The sequence below is a fragment of the Drosophila arizonae genome, unplaced genomic scaffold, assembly GCF_054131065.1.
Source record: "Drosophila arizonae isolate 15081-1271.41 unplaced genomic scaffold, UAZ_ARI_1.0 ARI_Backbone_140, whole genome shotgun sequence".
In the NCBI taxonomy this organism is placed as follows: Eukaryota; Metazoa; Arthropoda; class Insecta; order Diptera; family Drosophilidae; genus Drosophila; species Drosophila arizonae.
This window is the reverse complement of record NW_028315223.1, coordinates 31,252-51,837: the sequence shown is the minus strand read 5'-3', so window position 1 is coordinate 51,837 and position 20,586 is coordinate 31,252. Positions and strand designations below refer to the sequence as shown.

Here is a 20,586-nt window from a genome sequence, read left to right as displayed (position 1 = left end):
AACAAGCTGGATCGTCTAATAGATATGATGTCCGCGCTAACAACCTGCTTGTCTGCCAGCATCAGCATTAGCAGTAGCAGGCAACAAATTGCAAATGAGACCCCAAATATATAATGACTACCTGTTCTTATAGCCTATACAAACCTAATTCAACTACTATAAATTTTCTACACTCACCCACTTCACTTAATAATAATAATATCAATACTCACCCAGTAACAATCCACTCCTCCTTATTATCTAACGCACTCTTGTCGCAATTGCGCATGGTGTAAATGAGAAGATGAGAGTACAAACACAATTGTTCATTAGCTTTAAATCGACGTGATTACTGCTTTTGGTCACAATACATCAATATACGCACAAAGATGACTCGCTGTTGCCTGTTTGCTGCACATCCTGGTTGTTGTTGGCGTCGATGGTTTCCAGTATGCTGCTTCTGCGGCGAGGATGATGACTGATCTGCAATATAATAAAAACAACACAATTATTATCTACATCAATTCCTTGACTCCTATCGAATTACGATTGTGATCAAGAAGTGGTACATACCAATCGAATAGTAATTGCTCTGCACTCCCTGCTATGTGTCCATATTGATGACCGGCAGGCTGTCATTGTGGGTGCAGACAGAGACTCTCGTTACTTGTCGTCAATTGTGGGCGACAATTGGCCATTCAATGTGTATGGGCTTGCAGCTAGATGACAGGCTGCATGCATTTGCCCATGACACGACATTTTGCACTAGAATTAATCAAATTATGGTTAGTCTATGCAAAATGTAAACAAACTACAATATGGATGAATACGCGCCTGTACTCCATGGCCAAACACTTGTCGATACGACAGATGTTGGCCAATTCTATGGGTGTCAGCCAATAACTGCATGCATTTGCTCGCACCAGAGCTAATGATGCTGAAGCCACTTGATGTCTGCGCCATTTCCACTGATGTTGATGACGCCGATGATCCTGTTGCCGATGCTGGTGTTGGTGGTGCATATTGCACTGCTGGCGCCTATACCAGTCTCCAGTCTTCGGGCTGGCAACTTCACTCTGGACGCCGCCTCCGTCTCCGCTGATGAAGATGTCGATGTCCATGTCCATGTCCATATCCATTGCAGTTGTGGATGCAACTGCAGTCAATGCAGCAGCTGGTGCTGGCCACCCAAGTGCCAGTGCTGTTGCTGATTACATGGCTGGTTCCACTGCCAGTCTCACTTTTAAAATTCCAGTTGATGCTGCAAGTAAACGACAGAATTAGAATTGTACACACAATTGCTACTCTAAATATACTCACCTGATGTAATCCACTCCTACTACTTACCTGTACTCCTTGGATGTCCCGCTGGATGTCGCCACTGATCTGCTGCATCACTCCTTGATTGCCAGCCTCTGATGTTCGTGTTCGTCCCCCCTCCACCGGTCGAGCAGCCATCACATGAAAAACAACCTGTAAATATAGTACAACACACACACACACACACACACACACACACACTCACACACAATATTAGTAGTATTATTAGTCAGTTTCTTTTTCATTAGTAGTATTTTAGTATAGTTAGTATTTAGTTTAATTAATTAATTCACTATTAATGTTAATTCGCTCACTTTTTGATTGTAGCTATTAGTTTTTGATTTTTCGCGCAACGCAATTTCTTGTAGATTTACACATTCACTCACTCACTCATACACACACACACACACACACACACACACTTGTACATACACACTTTACATTCGCATTTATGTTAAGTAGTTTAATAAGATATGGCAGCCCTGCGCGGCTGTTAATATCATTGTTTAGCCAGTTGAGCCCTGTTAGATAACATTCTCTTAATTTTGGGCGCCAATTCATTCCAGTTTAAACAAAATACTAGGTATAATAATGGGATAGATATGGATTCTAGCGACTGTCTAGCGCCTACCCATTCGGCCATCTACCGGCTGTTGCTGGTGAAATTCTCGCCATCACAGTCGGTGGACAATTGATTTGCTCAAAGCTTTTCCCGTCTCCGGTTCCATTTCCATTTCCAATTGGAATTGGAATTGGGATCGGGGATTGGAACTGCTTTGAGTAAATCGAAGCCGAATCGGTACTCAAATCTGGTGGAGGCGCTGGGCAGTCCAGTTTCCCTGGAGTCGTCCGAGTGAGCGGCAGCGAGTGCGCACCGAACCGAGCTGAGCCGAGCCGAGTGTCGATCCGACTTAGAGTTTCGGGTTTCGTGTTTCGTGCGTGTGCGGCAGTGGAGCCCCCGGCAGACGCCGCCATCCGGGCCGTCTAGAGATCAATCTAGACATACGGACAAAAATCTGAAAGAAATATAAAAAAGTCAATAATTACATGAATAAATCGCAGCCAATAATTAAAAGTGAAAATCTAGTGTTTTTTCTTTTCTTGTTGGTTTTTGTTTTTGTGAATTATTCAAAACTGCTATTAATCCGAGACAGAGACTCCAACAACTCTTACTGCTAAATTTAGTGGATATTTCTACTAGTGCCATCTAACAATCCAATAACTGTCGGCGTACGTGTGTCCAGTGGCCTAATCAAACGATCATGTACAACGCACTCTCGGGCAGTCTCGCCGACCATGACGAGACTGGCGCTGACGAGGAGCTGTTTGTGGATGATGTGGATGAGGAGGAGGTGGATGATGATGATGATGGTGACGTTGATGTTGATTCCCTTGACGATTATCTACTGGCTGGAATTGGCTTGCGCGAGGCGAGTGGGCCAAATCAGGTTGGTGGCAATAGCAATTGTAATAATGGTCAGGCCAAAGAGAATGCTGCCACTGTGCTGGCGCGTGCGATGCACGCAATGCTGGCCCAGGAGCAGCAAATGCACAAGCAGCAGAGGCAGCAGGATGAGCAGCAGCTACTACAAAAACTCGAGATGCACAATGAGGCGCTAATCTCGAACAAGAGGCCAGCTAGTAATCAGGGAAATAGCCCTAAATCAAAGACATCAAAATCTAATACGGAATCTAATAAGAAAATTGCGGCAAAAAAGGACGCCAACTTCGGCAATAGCTTTCAGCTACTATCAGAAGCTGATTGCTCCAACAAGCTCCACAACAACAACAACAGCAACAGCGTCAATAGCAGCGACATCACCACCATCGATGATGGCGAGCTGCTGAAAGTTCTGCAGAGATGCGAACAATTGTCGAGTGATGGCGTTGGTGGCAATCCAACGCCATCTACTCGAGCAACTTTGTCAACTGCAAAAGCCACTACAAATTCTGCTACAATTTCCACTGCAATTGTAGCCGATTCTTCAACCAAAAGCAAATCTAATTCCAAGTCTCAATCCAAATCCAAGTTCAATCTGAAACTGAATATGGATTGCGATTCGGCTTCACAACAATCAGCAGCAGCTGCAGCTGATCATGATGAGATAGTCAGTCACTCATTCGCTGATGGATCCGATGAGTTTCCCTCTGCTGATGTTAATGAATTGCTGAATCATTTATTTAGCGGCAGCGAGGCTAATAAATGTATCAAGCCGCCACCTCCACTGTCTGCCTCGGCAGTGGCAACGTGCCGTAAAATGGCTGCCAGCAATGCACCAGCTAACCGAAAGCTGTCTGCCATGATTTTCAAAAAGCAACTGGTTGTTGCATCCGATATTATTGATGAAGATGCCCCGACCACATCTAAGAAAGCTGCCGCCATGGCAGCTGCGCACAAATTGGTTGCTGCAAATGCTAACAAAGCTGCAACTGATCAGCGGCCAACAGATGGAGCCAATAAATCGAACATCATTAACAGCAACAGCAACAGCAAGAGCAACAACAAGTGTCAATTGTCAATTGATGATGATGATGATGATGTTGATGCAAATGCTGTTAATGATATTGATATGGATGAAGATCTCAATGACGATGACAATGAGGTGGATGAGGATGAGGTCATCGATAACAATGACAATGCCAATACGAATGCCAATGGCAATGGCAATGCGAATGGTGGTCGCAAGAATCGGCCAACTCCATTGTACTTGCCGTTTGTGCCAGACATAATGCCAGTACTGGAGGGGATTAAGAAGGCGATCGGTACGGCTAATTTCTACACTAAACCGACAGCTGGGCAAGGTCTGCGCATTCAATGCGCCAATATTGCGGCATATCGCAAACTTGTGCATCACTTCGCTCAGGAGAGCATTGTATCGCACACCTACCAATTGGCAGCGGATCGAGGATTTAGATTTTGCATACGCTATCTGCATCGTTCGACGCCAACAGATTGGATTCGTCAACAACTGACAGATCTGGGCCATACGGTCAGATTTGTCAGTGTAATCAAGAAGCGATTCACTCGCCAGCCTCTTGACCTGTTCGAGGTTGAAGTGGTGGCCGCTCCAAACAGCACAAATGTTCTGAACATTGAGTGTTTGGGTGGCCAGAGAGTCAAAATTGAGAGGATATTGCGCAACGCCGATGCGGTGCAATGCCATAGATGCCAAAAGTTTGGCCACACGAAGAACTATTGCCGCCGGCCATTCGTGTGCGTCAAGTGCAGCGGCAGCCATGCATCCACTGATTGCGGACGAGCAAAGGGCGATGTTAGCCAGCCGGCTAAATGCGCCAATTGTTTGGGAGAGCATGCGGCAAGCTATCGCGGCTGCGTTGCTTTCAAAGAGGCCTGCAAGCAAAAGATGGCCAATCAACAAGGCTTCCAGCAAGCCTCAAAACTAGTCGCCGAATTGGCGCGTCAAACAAAAGCGACAGCGAATCCTCAGTCGTCAAATCGCAATAATAATGCTGCAACAGCGGCTATTATTAAAAGACACCTGAACAAGGCCACAAATGCTAGCAAACAGCAACAACAGCTGCATATACTACAGCAGCAGCAGCAGCATCAGCAACTACTACAGCAGCAGCAGCAGCAGCAGCAGCAGCAGCAGCAGCAGCAGCAGCCAGTATTCCAACAGCAGCAACAGCAGCAACAGCAGCAGCAGCAGCAACAGCAGCATCAGCAGCAGCAGCAGCAGCAGCCAATCAAGTCAAAGAAGAGGGCGAAGAAGAAGACTACACATCAACAGGTCAATCAGCTACAGTTCAATCAGCAGCCCATGCAGCCCAAGCAGCCACTAAATCTGAGCAATGCTATGGTTGGCAGCTATGCCGACGCACTTAAACTTGGACTAAATGTGAAACAGCCAAGTGTTTGGCCGCAGCAGCGAATGCAGCAAAAGCAGCAAAAGCAGCAGCAACAGCAAATTCAACGCATTCAGCCTCAAAATATGCAGCAACTACTACTTCAGCAGCAGCAGCAGCAGCAGCAGCAGCAGCAGCAGCAGGTGCAGCAGCAGAGGCAGCAAGCGCAGCAACTCCTCCCGACTCATCAATATCTATGTGCCAGGGATAATACGAGCAGTATTGAAATGAAGCTAGATCAATTGATTGGCCTAATGCTGCTCGAACGCAAGCATCCAAATGCAAATGCAAATGCAAATTCAAATTCAATTGAGAATGCTAATTCAGCCATCAACAAGGCTATCGTCAACAAGCTGGATCGTCTAATAGATATGATGTCCGCGCTAACAACCTGCTTGTCTGCCAGCATCAGCATTAGCAGTAGCAGGCAACAAATTGCAAATGAGACCCCAAATATATAATGACTACCTGTTCTTATAGCCTATACAAACCTAATTCAACTACTATAAATTTTCTACACTCACCCACTTCACTTAATAATAATAATATCAATACTCACCCAGTAACAATCCACTCCTCCTTATTATCTAACGCACTCTTGTCGCAATTGCGCATGGTGTAAATGAGAAGATGAGAGTACAAACACAATTGTTCATTAGCTTTAAATCGACGTGATTACTGCTTTTGGTCACAATACATCAATATACGCACAAAGATGACTCGCTGTTGCCTGTTTGCTGCACATCCTGGTTGTTGTTGGCGTCGATGGTTTCCAGTATGCTGCTTCTGCGGCGAGGATGATGACTGATCTGCAATATAATAAAAACAACACAATTATTATCTACATCAATTCCTTGACTCCTATCGAATTACGATTGTGATCAAGAAGTGGTACATTACCAATCGAATAGTAATTGCTCTGCACTCCCTGCTATGTGTCCATATTGATGACCGGCAGGCTGTCATTGTGGGTGCAGACAGAGACTCTCGTTACTTGTCGTCAATTGTGGGCGACAATTGGCCATTCAATGTGTATGGGCTTGCAGCTAGATGACAGGCTGCATGCATTTGCCCATGACACGACATTTTGCACTAGAATTAATCAAATTATGGTTAGTCTATGCAAAATGTAAACAAACTACAATATGGATGAATACGCGCCTGTACTCCATGGCCAAACACTTGTCGATACGACAGATGTTGGCCAATTCTATGGGTGTCAGCCAATAACTGCATGCATTTGCTCGCACCAGAGCTAATGATGCTGAAGCCACTTGATGTCTGCGCCATTTCCACTGATGTTGATGACGCCGATGATCCTGTTGCCGATGCTGGTGTTGGTGGTGCATATTGCACTGCTGGCGCCTATACCAGTCTCCAGTCTTCGGGCTGGCAACTTCACTCTGGACGCCGCCTCCGTCTCCGCTGATGAAGATGTCGATGTCCATGTCCATGTCCATATCCATTGCAGTTGTGGATGCAACTGCAGTCAATGCAGCAGCTGGTGCTGGCCACCCAAGTGCCAGTGCTGTTGCTGATTACATGGCTGGTTCCACTGCCAGTCTCACTTTTAAAATTCCAGTTGATGCTGCAAGTAAACGACAGAATTAGAATTGTACACACAATTGCTACTCTAAATATACTCACCTGATGTAATCCACTCCTACTACTTACCTGTACTCCTTGGATGTCCCGCTGGATGTCGCCACTGATCTGCTGCATCACTCCTTGATTGCCAGCCTCTGATGTTCGTGTTCGTCCCCCCTCCACCGGTCGAGCAGCCATCACATGAAAAACAACCTGTAAATATAGTACAACACACACACACACACACACACACACACACACTCACACACAATATTAGTAGTATTATTAGTCAGTTTCTTTTTCATTAGTAGTATTTTAGTATAGTTAGTATTTAGTTTAATTAATTAATTCACTATTAATGTTAATTCGCTCACTTTTTGATTGTAGCTATTAGTTTTTGATTTTTCGCGCAACGCAATTTCTTGTAGATTTACACATTCACTCACTCACTCATACACACACACACACACACACACACACTTGTACATACACACTTTACATTCGCATTTATGTTAAGTAGTTTAATAAGATATGGCAGCCCTGCGCGGCTGTTAATATCATTGTTTAGCCAGTTGAGCCCTGTTAGATAACATTCTCTTAATTTTGGGCGCCAATTCATTCCAGTTTAAACAAAATACTAGGTATAATAATGGGATAGATATGGATTCTAGCGACTGTCTAGCGCCTACCCATTCGGCCATCTACCGGCTGTTGCTGGTGAAATTCTCGCCATCACAGTCGGTGGACAATTGATTTGCTCAAAGCTTTTCCCGTCTCCGGTTCCATTTCCATTTCCAATTGGAATTGGAATTGGGATCGGGGATTGGAACTGCTTTGAGTAAATCGAAGCCGAATCGGTACTCAAATCTGGTGGAGGCGCTGGGCAGTCCAGTTTCCCTGGAGTCGTCCGAGTGAGCGGCAGCGAGTGCGCACCGAACCGAGCTGAGCCGAGCCGAGTGTCGATCCGACTTAGAGTTTCGGGTTTCGTGTTTCGTGCGTGTGCGGCAGTGGAGCCCCCGGCAGACGCCGCCATCCGGGCCGTCTAGAGATCAATCTAGACATACGGACAAAATTCCAATTGGCCACTTGGGGCTATTTTTCTCTGTGCATCTTGTAGATGCTTATAAATGAAAAAAAAAATTGAATTATATTAATTAATGCCATCTATTACTATTGTTAAACTTATATCTTACTCATCTAATTAGTCTATTGTAAGCTACTCAAGCACTTTATTGTCATTTTGAATTATCTTTAATTTGCTCTTTTTATTAGTATTTTGTAACATTAAGCTGCACTGTTATTTTTGTGCACTTATGGCCATTTAAATTTAATCATTTAATGAAAAGTTTCGACAAATATAGTCCTTTTTAGATTTTAATTATCTCATAGGCGCTATTTATATTTATAAAAAATGCTATTGTAAAGTATTAAATAAATAAAGAGTATCCCCGTACTCTTCCCCTCATCATGCAGCTGCAGGTCAGCTGTTCATGTACGAGAATGGGAAGAGGCGGAGATCACTAATGTGTGTTCTTTGTAGACATACGAACAGAAAAAAAAGCAGCTGCTCAGAGCAATCGAGCAAATATGCCAAATCCTTTTCAGCAAGCCCCCCCTCAGTCACGACCGCAAACTGTTAGTGCAGGGCCCAGTTATTCGGCTGCTCTTCGGGCGGGCCTTCAATTTGCTCAGCCTGTCGGACCGGCAGCTATTAGCAGCAAACAGCGTCAGTCGAGGCAAAAAGCCACCAAAGTTAGCCAGCAACAACAACAGCAGCAGCAACAACAACAACAGCAACAAGTTCGTTTGCCTAGGCAGGCAAGCGCGCAGCGGCCGCCGCAGCCAAAACGTAGCCGTAGTCTGAGTACGCGCCGTAGGCATCCGCAACCAATAGATGGGGGTGCGCATCCTGTTAGTGGGGGTGTTCATTTTCAACGTTTCGAGCAGCCAATGAATGCGAATGTGCCAAGTATGCCAGTGCAAGTTAGCTTTAGATTAGAGGCTAAAATAGACAAACTCATTGAGATGATGACCACACTCACGGCCTGCCTGTTGGCCCAATTTGGTCCCAATGAGCGCTTAAATGTCTAACAATGTATCCACTTCCCCAAATGCCAGTAGACGCAGCGCTGCACTGCAGCATGCTGTATCTCAACGTGTCAACAACATGAACATATCTTTTTGGAATGCTGCCGGTGTCAAGAAAAAGCTTAATGAGCTCAATCTATATCTCGTCAAGCACGATATAGACATAATGTTAGTGTCTGAGACGCATCTGACTGATAGCGATAGCATTGCTATTAATGGCTATATTGTTTATTTAGCAAATCACCCCTCAAACAGGCGCAGAGGAGGTGCAGCCTTTATAATTAAACAACATATATGCCATTATGCTATGCGCTTTACATCTAACGACTCGCATCAATCTGTCGAAGTTTCAGTCAGCCTGCAAAATGGCCGTCATATCAATATTGTCTCAATATACTGCCCGCCTCAAGTCATCTGGTCTGGGCAAGATTTCAACAACCTGCTTTTATCCTTGGGTGACACTTTTATAGTCGGTGGTGACTGGAATGCGAAAAGTCAGTGGTGGGGCAACGCCAGATCTTGTCTCCGTGGCCGAATGCTAGTCAATAGTATTCTACAAGTGAATTGCAACATTCTGGCAACTGGGTCGCCCACCCATTTTCCGTTTAATTCGCGCCAAACTCCGTCTGCCATTGACTTTGCGCTATTTAAAGGCATCAGGCGAGATTTGCTGACCATCACTGACTCTTTCGAGCTTAGCTCTGATCATCTCCCGTTGCAAGTTCAGCTGGTTGAGAAGCCTGTCACCAGCAGAGCAAAAGGCCATCTACTTGATCTGAACGCTAACATCAACAAATTTCAGAGCTATCTAAACGACAAAATCTTGCTCAACACTGAGATCAACAGTGCTGACGATATTGATGATGCGGTCAATATTTTTGTAAAAAACATTGAAGATGCTGCAAACTATGCGAATGCACAGCACCCACGCACGATAAAGAGGACTAGATATCGCGTAAATAGACAGACTCTGCAACTTATCGAGGCCCATAAGCAAGTCAAGCGCTATCTGACTCGAAGTCGCAATCCGATGCTTAAGATGCTCTGCAACAGGCTATCGAATCGCATACGCAAAGAGCTCATATATGCTAGGCAGAAGTATGAGGAAGAGCTATTTAGATCTATCGATCCAACTGATAGATATAGTATGCAGAAGCTCTGGCGACTGACCAACGAGATCAAGCGGCAGCCTGCTCCAAATCTACCGCTGTTGAAGTCCTCCAGTGGCAATGGCTCTGATGCGCAAAATGTCTGGTGCAAGACAACAGCCGAGAAGGCCGAAACATTTGCTGCAAGTCTTGAGCAGCGTTTTCAGCCAATCGTGACTACGCCGCCCAGTGATCTGGCCGAGATCGAGGCTCAAGTTAGCCAGCCATCTTTGACTGCTTCAGTCTCATTTCGGCCAGTCACTGCGGCTGAGGTCATCAGTCACATCAGCACGCTAGAGAACAAACAAGTAAGAAAGCTCTAGTCGAGACTGCTCGACTAGGAGATACCCTGAACCCTCTAATCTGATATTCTAATCATTCTGCACTTCTTTTATGCACACATACATACACATGCATCCACACGCACGCATAAGCCTGCGCTCTGCTAACTGCGCAGTAAGCAGCGACTGCGGTTGGGCTGCGCTGCAGTGTGGGCAATATTATGAGAATTTATTTGTCGAATAATTTCTTTTGTAGACATAAGATCTTAATGAAACTTTCAGAGTGTAATCATATGATAAATATGGGTGTACATTCCAAAGCACAAGTCTCTAGTACTTGAAATGCGTTTTTTACAAATTGGGGGAGAAGGGGGCGTGGTATCCAAAATCTGTAAATTACAAAATCTTTGTATCGATTAACTTTATATACAACACAAATTTGAAGACTCCAGGTCTAAAAATGTTCAAGTTAGGCCAAAAAAACAAAATCAATTTTTCGATTATTCTCGATAAAAAAGTTATCGGACGATTTATCGAAAAAATAAAGCAAACTCGTACTGCGTATGGTACACACGAGTATGCATGCCAAATTTCAGCTCTCTAGCTCTTATAACTTCTGAGATCGACGCACTCATACGGACGGACGGACGGACGGACGGACGGACGGACGGACGGACGGACGGACGGACGGACGGACGGACGGACGGACAGACGGACAGGGCTATATCGACTCAGCTCGTCACGCTGATCAAGAATATATATACTTTGTGGGGTCTGCCACGCCTCCTTCTGCCCGTTACATACTTTTTCACAAAACCATTATACCCTGATTTCCCATTTTCAATGGGTTCAGGGTATAAAAAGCGGCTGGATTGGATCAAATTGATAATCACACCATTAAAGCGCTGCCGATGAAGGCTATTCTGTATCTCGTCTTGATATGCAATAACTCTTTTAGACTGGGTCATTTCCCCTCTTGCTGGAAGTTAGCGATGGTGAAGATGGTGCATAAGCCTGGCAAGCCTACGCAACACGTCGCATCATACAGGCCAATAAGTCTGCTGTCTGGCCTCTCAAAGATACTCGAGTATCTTATTTTGAGCCGTATGCTGGAGCAAGATACTCTTGTAAATGCGATTCCCAGCCACCAGTTTGGATTCCGCAAAGCGCACTCAGCTGAACAGCAATTGGGTCGAGTCACCCAATTTATTATTAAAGCGTTTGATGACCATAAATACTGCTCTGCTGTGTACATGGATATCAAAGAAGCCTTTGATCGAGTGTGGCATACAGGCTTGAAGTATAAGCTCAAGATGCTATTGCCGGTTGCTCTCTACCGCATCCTCTGCTGCTATCTAACAGATCGCACTTTTATTGTTGAGTGTCACGGTGGCTGTCGCTCAGGTATTAAGCAAATTCACGCTGGTGTGCCACAAGGTAGCTTGCTTGGGCCTATCTTGTACAATGTGTACACCAGCGATATACCGAGGCCAGCTTATCCGCGAGGGACTTTGATTGCCACTTATGCTGACGACGTCATCGTTCTTTCGGCAGACTTTCGTCAAGCAGATGCGCTTAATCAGCAGCAAGCTTACATGGATAGATTGGCTGAATGGGCGAGCAAGTGGTGCATTACGATTAATGCAAACAAGACTATGCATATCATGCATACGCTTCGAGTTATAGCGCCATATCAGGCTATTCGTATTGGCAACGAAACTATTGAAAATGGCACCTCACATTCGTATTTGGGCGTTACTCTAGACACAAAACTACGATTCTCACAACATGTCACTACGGTCGTTACTAGGGTCAGGGCTAGGCTTAAAAAGATAGATTGGCTCATCAATAAAGACAGTAAATTGACTCTAAGGACTAAAGTCATCATATACAAGCAGCTAGTTGCTCCACTTTGGCAATACTCGCTGCCTGTATGGGGTGCTTTGCTATCTGAGGCGCAATTCAGCCGCATTCGAGTCGTACACAACAAAGCTCTGAGAGCCATTTCTGGTGCTCAGTACTTTGTTTCGAACGCGCGCATCAGAGCTGATCTAGAAGTTTTATCTGCGGATGATATATTCAACAATCTCTGCGCCAAATACTATGATCGACTCCGGGTCCATACCAACAACTTGGCCAAAAACATTGCCTACGACCCGTTCATCCCACAGCGGATAACATTGGCAAGATACACGAGTCTCGTAAGCATGCATTTGGCCAATGACATTGCTCTACGCACCCAGCGACAACTACAACGGGAAGCCGATGAAATTGCTGAAAGTAGGGAGCGATTCCTTCGCCGACGTGAGGCTCAGCAACGCAACGAAGCTGCACAAACAGCAGCCCACCAGCCGCAACGACTACCTGTTTTCGAGGGTATTGCGCCAATGCCGCGGCCACTACCACCACCATCACCACTTGCTGCCTATAGGGTCGTATTTGGATCACATAGGGATCAGAGTTAAGTAATTACACTATTTAAACACAAATTAAACACTCAGTTACAATTTCAAAATTTTATTTTCGGCACATACATATATATGTGCACGGAACATATGTGACGGCGCTTGCGCCTTAAATGCACATTTTGAATTAACTAAAAACTAACTTAAATATACGCCCTATTGGCTGTGCAGCCCACTTGGCTAAGTCTCCTTGCCGTAGTTGATGTGCTCTGCAAAGAAAAAATCAACATTAATAATCTTTTAATGTTTTTATTAACTTATGCAAAATTCACTTACCTGCTAGTCAGCTCGCAATTAATGAAATTCGACTATTTCCAATTTTGGGCCCCTCTGCACTTTGTATGGTAGCAGCTGTTTATATATAAAGATAATAATTAATTAATCTTAATTGTTAACTTTATTAATATCACTTTTTCAATTGTTAATTTTTTATATTGCAAAACTCACCTGCTAGTCAGCTTGCAATTAATGCAATCCTGCTATATCCAGTATTGCGCCCGTCTGTATTCCGAATGACAGCAGCCACATAAATATAAAAAGATAATAATTAATTAATATTAATTATTAATATCATTAATTTCAATTATTTACTTGTTAATATTTAAACTTACCAATTAGCAGCATAAAATTTGCATTTAATGCAATTTTCAATCAGCTGTTTTTGTTTTGTTTTGATTATGCACCCCGATAGGCACAACGCCAGGGGTGCATCGTCACTTACTCAATTGCACTTGCGATATATCGAATGAATGTTAATGAAATCAAAACTGCTAAAATGAATTGTTAAACTATTTTTAATTAATTATCTATATTAATTATCATTTACTTTTTGTAATTTAAGCTAATTTTAGCTTGAGCCCGTATTGGAGAAAATGACCAGACTTTGTCTCGACTTTTCTCTATTATTCCAATTGGCCACTTGGGGCTATTTTTCTCTGTGCATCTTGTAGATGCTTATAAATGAAAAAATTGAATTATATTAATTAATGCCATCTATTACTATTGTTAAACTTATATCTTACTCATCTAATTAGTCTATTGTAAGCTACTCAAGCACTTTATTGTTATTTTGAATTATCTTTAACTTGCTCTTTTTATTTGTATTTTGTAACATTAAGCTGCACTGTTATTTTTGTGCACTTTTATGGCCATTTAAATTTAATCATTTAATGAAAAGTTTCGACAAATATAGTCCTTTTTAGATTTTAATTATCTCATAGGCGCTATTTATATTTATAAAAAAATGCTATTGTAAAGTATTAAATAAATAAAGAGTATCCCCGTACTCTTCCCCTCATCATGCAGCTGCAGGTCAGCTGTTCATGTACGAGAATGGGAAGAGGCGGAGATCACTAATGTGTGTTCTTTGTAGACATACGAACAGAAAATAGGCGCAGAGGTGGCGCAGCTCTTATAATTAAACAAAACATTTGCCATTACGCTATGCGCTGCTCATCCTTGGACTCGCACCAAAGCGTTGAAGTATCAGTCAGCTTACTAAACGGCAAGCACGTAAATATTGTGGCCATTTACTGCCCACCGCAAGTAAGCTGGACTGCGCAAGACTTCAGCAATCTTCTGAATTCGCTGGGCGACACGTATCTTGTAGGTGGTGACTGGAACGCAAAGAGCCAATGGTGGGGAAACGCCAGATCCTGTATTAGAGGCAGAACGTTAGTAAACAGTATTTTCCAAGAAAATTGCAATATTCTGGCAACTGGGTCGCCAACGCATTACCCTTTCAACTCACGCCAAACTCCATCTGCCATAGACTTTGCGCTTTTCAAAGGTATCAGGCGAGACTTGCTGGCCATCACTGACTCATTCGAGCTAAACTCGGATCACCTCCCATTGCAAGTCCAGCTGGTTGAGAAGCCAATCATCAGCAAAGCAAAAGGCCATCTTCTGGATTTGAATGCTAATATAAGCAAATTTCAAAGCTACCTAAACGACAGAATCTTACTCAACACTGAAATCAGCAGTCCAGATGATGTTGATGATGCTGTTGATATTCTTGTCAAAAACGTCCAAGATGCTGCAAACTTTGCCAATGCGCAGTGTCCACGCAAGATAACCAGATCTAGGTTTCGAGTCAAAAGCCAGACTCTCCAGTTGATTGAGGCCAAGAAGCAAATCAAACGCTATCTTTTACAAAGCCGAAATCCCCTGGCAAAGCAGATCTGCAATAGGCTGTCAAATCGCATCAGCAAAGATATAAAATCTGCAAAGCAAAAATATGAAGAAGAATTATTCAGCTCTATCGACCCCACAGATAGATATAGTATGCAAAAGCTTTGGCGACTTACAAACGAAATCAAACGACAGCCGGCTCCAAATCTGCCACTATTAAAGTCCAGCGATGGCAATGGCTCTAACGCCAATAATGTATGGTGCAAAACAACGGCGGAGAAAGCTGAAGTCTTTGCTGACAGCCTTGAGCAACGTTTCAAGCCTCTCATCTCTGCATCACCTGGCGACTTGGCCGAAATTGAGGCGCAAATTAGTCAGTACCCAGCGTCTGCCTTGGTCTCTTTTCGGCCAGTCACAGCGACAGAGGTCATTAATCATATTAGCACGCTGGAGAAGAAGAAAGCAGCTGGTTTAGATAATATCGACAATCACACTATCAAAGCGCTGCCAATGAGGGCAATACTATACCTTGTTTTAATATGCAACAGCTCACTTCGAATGGGCCATTTTCCTACCAGCTGGAAGTTAGCGCTAGTCAAGATGATACACAAGCCCGGCAAGCCCACGCAGCATGTATCATCTTACAGGCCAATAAGTCTCTTGTCTGGCTTATCTAAAATATTAGAGTTCTTAATTTTGAGCCGTATGCTTGAGCAAAACGCACTTACCAATGCTATACCCAGCCACCAATTTGGCTTTCGCAAGGCCCACTCAGCTGAGCAACAGCTTGGGCGAGTCACGCAGTTCATTCTGAAATCATATGAAGAACATAAGTATTGCTCTGCTGTTTACTTGGACATAAAAGAAGCATTTGACAGAGTGTGGCACTCAGGTCTGAGATACAAACTCAAGATGCTATTACCTGACGCTCTGTATCGAATCCTTTGCTCCTACTTAGCAAATCGATCATTTATTGTTGAATGCCATGGAGGATGCCGCTCTGCAACCAAGCAAATACACGCTGGGGTGCCTCAAGGCAGCCTGCTTGGGCCAGTGCTGTATAACATATACACCAGTGATATTCCAAGCCCAACGTATGCCTCTGGAAATAAAATCCTCTTAGCCACTTATGCCGATGACGTCGTAGTCCTCTCAGCAAACTGTCGGCAAGCAGATGCGTTAGCTCAACAACAAGCATATATGGACAATTTAGCTCTGTGGGCGAAGAAATGGTGCATTACAATAAACACTAGTAAAACTATGCACATTATGCATACTTACAAAAGGATATCGCCATACCAGGATATCCGCATTGGCAATGAAGCAATTAAAAACGGCACTTCACATCCTTATTTGGGTGTCACCATGGACACAAAGCTGCACTTTGCCACTCATGTCACCACTGTCGTCTCGAGGGTTAGGGCTCGGCTGAAAAAGATAGATTGGCTCATTAATAAAAATAGTAAACTGTCTCTAAAAACTAAAACGATAATTTACAAACAACTAGTTGCGCCACTGTGGCAATATACTATACCTGTCTGGGGTGCGCTCCTATCCGAAACTCAGTTCGACCGCATCAGAGTTGCACACAACAGAGCACTGAGAACCATATCTGGCGCTCAATATTATATTTCAAATGCTCGCATCAGATCTGAGCTGGGCGTCTTATCTGTGGATGAATTATTTAATAATATTTGCACTAAATATTATGATAGACTGCGAGTACACAGCAACAATGAGGCTAGAAGCATAGCCCACTATCCGTTTGTACCACAGCGGCTAACTATGCCCAGATACTCTAGCCTCGTCAATACTCACCTGGCTAATGAAATTGAGTTGCGCGCACAGCGACAGCAGCGAAGACAAGCGGAGTTCGACGAGGAGCTACACGCTAATTATCTTCGCCGGCATCCGCCCGTATACGGCCCGATAACTTTTCGCGAGCACAGCCGCAACATTTTAGCAGAGAGGTTCACGAGGTCATATCCGGCCTCAACACGCAACTCCAGCGAAAATCTCCGCAGAATGGCAGCGCGACGCAGAAATGAGGCTCGTCGCAACGGCGCGCCATCGTATGACGCAGTCCCACACACCCCCACCTCTGGGGCGACACAAAATATAGGCGACGCTACTGCCTCGCAGTCGCGCCTGCCAATCTTTCGGCAACTGGCGCCACTGCCACCCACAGCGAGCACTTCGCGCACACACAACACAAATCCAGGAGATTCTTCGGCCGATGCAGCCTGGTCCTTCCCCAGCAACTGATTGCAAGCATATACGCTAAAAAAGAACATAGAGCTACATTAAAATTCAAATTGGCCATTGGTATATGCAATCAACTTACCTGGAAACTGGTCGTCCTCACATATCCTATCTGCAAAGGGTATCCTAACAAATAAAACTCAAATCGAATTTTATATTCAATTAAAAGTTTTATTTGGCACGTATGCACATACACACATGCAGCAAAACAACACTACAATGCACTGGCTTAAACTACACAATCAACTTAACTAAACTGGCGACACTGCTCGGTGATTGGGATGTGGAGTCTTCTCAGCTGCTACCTCCCGTTCCACCGGATGATTCCCTGCAAATAAAAGCAAAACAACATTAAGTATAAACACTTATATATATATATGTATAATTAACATTACCTCGCAGCCATTTTGCATCACTCACTTCTTCGGCCAGTTGAACACACGTTCACTTGCACATGGGAGAAATTGCTGAAACAGATGAATAATTTATTAATTAATATCTAATTATTAATAATTATTTCAGTATTCTTATTAGAATCCATACTTATCTCTTTCAGTTGCAACTTTTGCAATTAATTGCACTCTGCCTTTTCATCATATGTTCTTCAAACATATGCTTTTTATCTGTGCATATCGATATGCATACCAGGGGTGCACAACCTCTCTGCGCGATTGTTTTTTGCGATAGTTCTATAAGACAAAATGAAAAGAAAAACTTATTGGAATTCAAATTTATTATTTCTTAATCAACTATAAACTATATTAAACCAAACTAAAAATAATATTAGTAATATTGCAACTGAAACCACATATGTGATAGCACTTGTGATATTTTTGCACAAATATCGCTATGAAAGGAATATATAAGAGTATTAATGAAATGAAAGCTTACCATTTAATAAATAATTATTAGCTATAATAGTATATACTAATAACAATTTTAAGCACTATTACTCGCATTTTATAACTAATTGTAAATTCCCATTACCATTTATGCATTTTTCGATAATTACCTTTTGTTTTGATTTATGCATCCCGATAAACGTATAAACGCACAGCTGCACAATCTCTCCTAAATTGCACTTGCGGTTTAATTTAACTATTTAGACTAAAATGAAGGTGATAAAATGAAAAGAATTAGATATAAGTTCAAAAAATTTTAATTAAAAGTTATATTAGCTTAGACAAGTATGGGGAAAATGACCGGACGACGTCCCGACTCTTCTCTCTAAATCCAATTAGCGGATCTTCTCACTGCTAAGTTCGTTGCGCATCTTATAGGTGTTCCTGCAAATAGAATTAAAATGTAAATGAATTAATTAATTGTATCAATTGTTATTGTATAAATCTACATCAAAATTACAACTAAACCTACTCATTAGTTTTAAACTAGTTATTTAAGCACATCAAATGTTATTCATTTTTGTTTTTGATCTGCTCTTTTGTATAATCATTTGTAACGCAATGCTGCACAGCAATTTAATGTTGCACTTGCGACTATTTAAACAGCTCATGTGAGCAAGTTTCGGCTAATATCGACCTAAGTATCTTAAGGCGCCATGTAAATTCAAAAAAAAAATGCTAACGAAGAGTATTATATGAATAAAGAATATCTCTCTATTCTCTCCTCCTCTCCATTTAGCTGCTGGTCAGCTGTTATGGGCGAGAATGGAGGAAAGAGAGATTATAAATGTGTGTTCTGTCAAGGCATACAAACAGAAAAAAGTGTCTGAGACGCATCTGACTGATAGCGATAGCATTGCTATTAATGGCTATATTGTTTATTTAGCAAATCACCCCTCAAACAGGCGCAGAGGAGGTGCAGCCTTTATAATTAAACAACATATATGCCATTATGCTATGCGCTTTACATCTTACGACTCGCATCAATCTGTCGAAGTTTCAGTCAGCCTGCAAAATGGCCGTCATATCAATATTGTCTCAATCTACTGCCCGCCGCAAGTCATCTGGTCTGGGCAAGATTTCAACAACCTGCTATCTTCTCTGGGTGACACTTTTATAGTCGGTGGTGACTGGAATGCGAAAAGTCAGTGGTGGGGCAACGCCAGATCTTGTCTCCGTGGCCGAATGCTAGTCAATAGTATTCTACAAGTGAATTGCAACATTCTGGCAACTGGGTCGCCCACCCATTTTCCGTTTAATTCGCGCCAAACTCCGTCTGCCATTGACTTTGCGCTATTTAAAGGCATCAGGCGAGATTTGCTGACCATCACTGACTCTTTCGAGCTCAGCTCTGATCATCTCCCGCTGCAAGTTCAGCTGGTTGAGAAGCCTGTCACCAGCAGAGCAAAAGGCCACCTGCTTGATTTGAATGCCAACGTCAACAAATTTCAGAGCTATCTAAATGACAAAATCTTGCTCAACACTGAGATCAGCAGTGCTGATGATGTTGATGATGCGGTCAATATTTTTGTCAAAAATATTGAAGATGCTGCAAACTTTGCGAATGCACAGCACCCACGCAAGATTATGAGGACTAGATTTCGAGTAAACAGGCAGACTCTGCAACTTATCGAAGCCCATAAGCAAGTCAAGCGCTATCTCGCTCGAAATCGCAATCCGATGCTTAAGATGCTCTGCAACAGGCTGTCGAATCGCATACGCAAAGAGCTCATATACGCTAGGCAGAAGTATGAGGAAGAGCTATTTAGATCTATCGATCCAACTGATAGATATAGTATGCAGAAGCTCTGGCGGCTGACCAACGAGATCAAGCGGCAGCCTGCTCCAAATCTACCGCTGTTGAAGTCCTCCAGTGGCAATGGCTCTAATGCGCAAAATGTCTGGTGCAAGACAACAGCCGAGAAGGCCGAAACATTTGCTGCAAGTCTTGAGCAGCGTTTTCAGCCAATCGTGACTACGCCGCCCAGTGATCTGGCCGAGATCGAGGCTCAAGTTAGCCAGCCATCTCTGACTGCTTCAGTCTCATTTCGGCCAGTCACTGCGGCTGAGGTCATCAGTCACATCAGCACGCTAGAGAACAAAAAAGCGGCTGGTTTGGACCAAATTGACAATCACACCATCAAAGCGCTGCCATTGAAGGCCATTTTGTATTTCGTCTTGATATGTAATAACTGTTTTAGACTGGGTCATTTCCCCTCTTGCTGGAAGTTAGCGATGGTGAAGATGATGCATAAGCCTGGCAAGCCTACGCAACACGTCGCATCATACAGGCCAATAAGTCTCTTATCTGGCCTCTCTAAGATACTTGAGTACTTGATATTGAGCCGCATGCTGGCCCAAGATACCCTTGTCAACGCGATTCCCAGCCATCAGTTTGGATTCCGCAAGGCGCATTCAGCTGAGCAGCAATTGGGTCGAGTTACTCAATTTATTATTAAAGCGTTTGATGACCATAAATACTGCTCTGCCGTCTATATGGACATAAAAGAAGCTTTCGATCGAGTGTGGCATCCAGGCTTGAAATACAAGCTCAAGA

At 43.4% G+C, this 20,586-nt stretch overlaps 2 protein-coding genes and 1 long non-coding RNA gene across 3 annotated transcripts; 1 reads left to right on the top strand and 2 right to left on the bottom strand.

The window, feature by feature from the left end:
- Window positions 1-290: 290 nt before the first annotated feature.
- On the bottom strand, window positions 291-7,328 carry LOC149267741 (uncharacterized). The gene is made up of 6 exons (XM_089476204.1): window positions 7,128-7,328; window positions 6,067-6,966; window positions 5,726-5,975; window positions 1,614-2,315; window positions 553-1,452; window positions 291-462 (listed from the first exon to the last, which is right to left on the bottom strand). Exon 2 carries the CDS (start codon window positions 6,949-6,951, stop codon window positions 6,565-6,567), a length of 387 nt encoding a protein of 128 aa, XP_089332330.1. The 5' UTR covers window positions 6,952-6,966; window positions 7,128-7,328; the 3' UTR covers window positions 291-462; window positions 553-1,452; window positions 1,614-2,315; window positions 5,726-5,975; window positions 6,067-6,564.
- On the top strand, window positions 2,368-6,947 carry LOC149267742 (uncharacterized). The gene has a single exon (XM_089476203.1). It carries the CDS (start codon window positions 2,562-2,564, stop codon window positions 5,625-5,627), a length of 3,066 nt encoding a protein of 1,021 aa, XP_089332329.1. The 5' UTR covers window positions 2,368-2,561; the 3' UTR covers window positions 5,628-6,947.
- A 5,443-nt stretch (window positions 7,329-12,771) lies between the features above and the next one.
- LOC149267740 (uncharacterized) lies at window positions 12,772-18,829 on the bottom strand. Its single transcript, XR_016271474.1, has 15 exons — window positions 18,502-18,829; window positions 17,671-18,413; window positions 17,523-17,594; window positions 16,684-17,455; window positions 16,400-16,534; window positions 16,147-16,293; window positions 15,788-16,080; window positions 15,594-15,675; window positions 15,394-15,538; window positions 15,042-15,312; window positions 14,699-14,956; window positions 14,473-14,640; window positions 13,183-14,390; window positions 13,012-13,086; window positions 12,772-12,944 (listed from the first exon to the last, which is right to left on the bottom strand). It is a non-coding gene; the product is annotated as an uncharacterized LOC149267740 (long non-coding RNA).
- Between the last annotated feature and the right edge of the window lie 1,757 nt (window positions 18,830-20,586).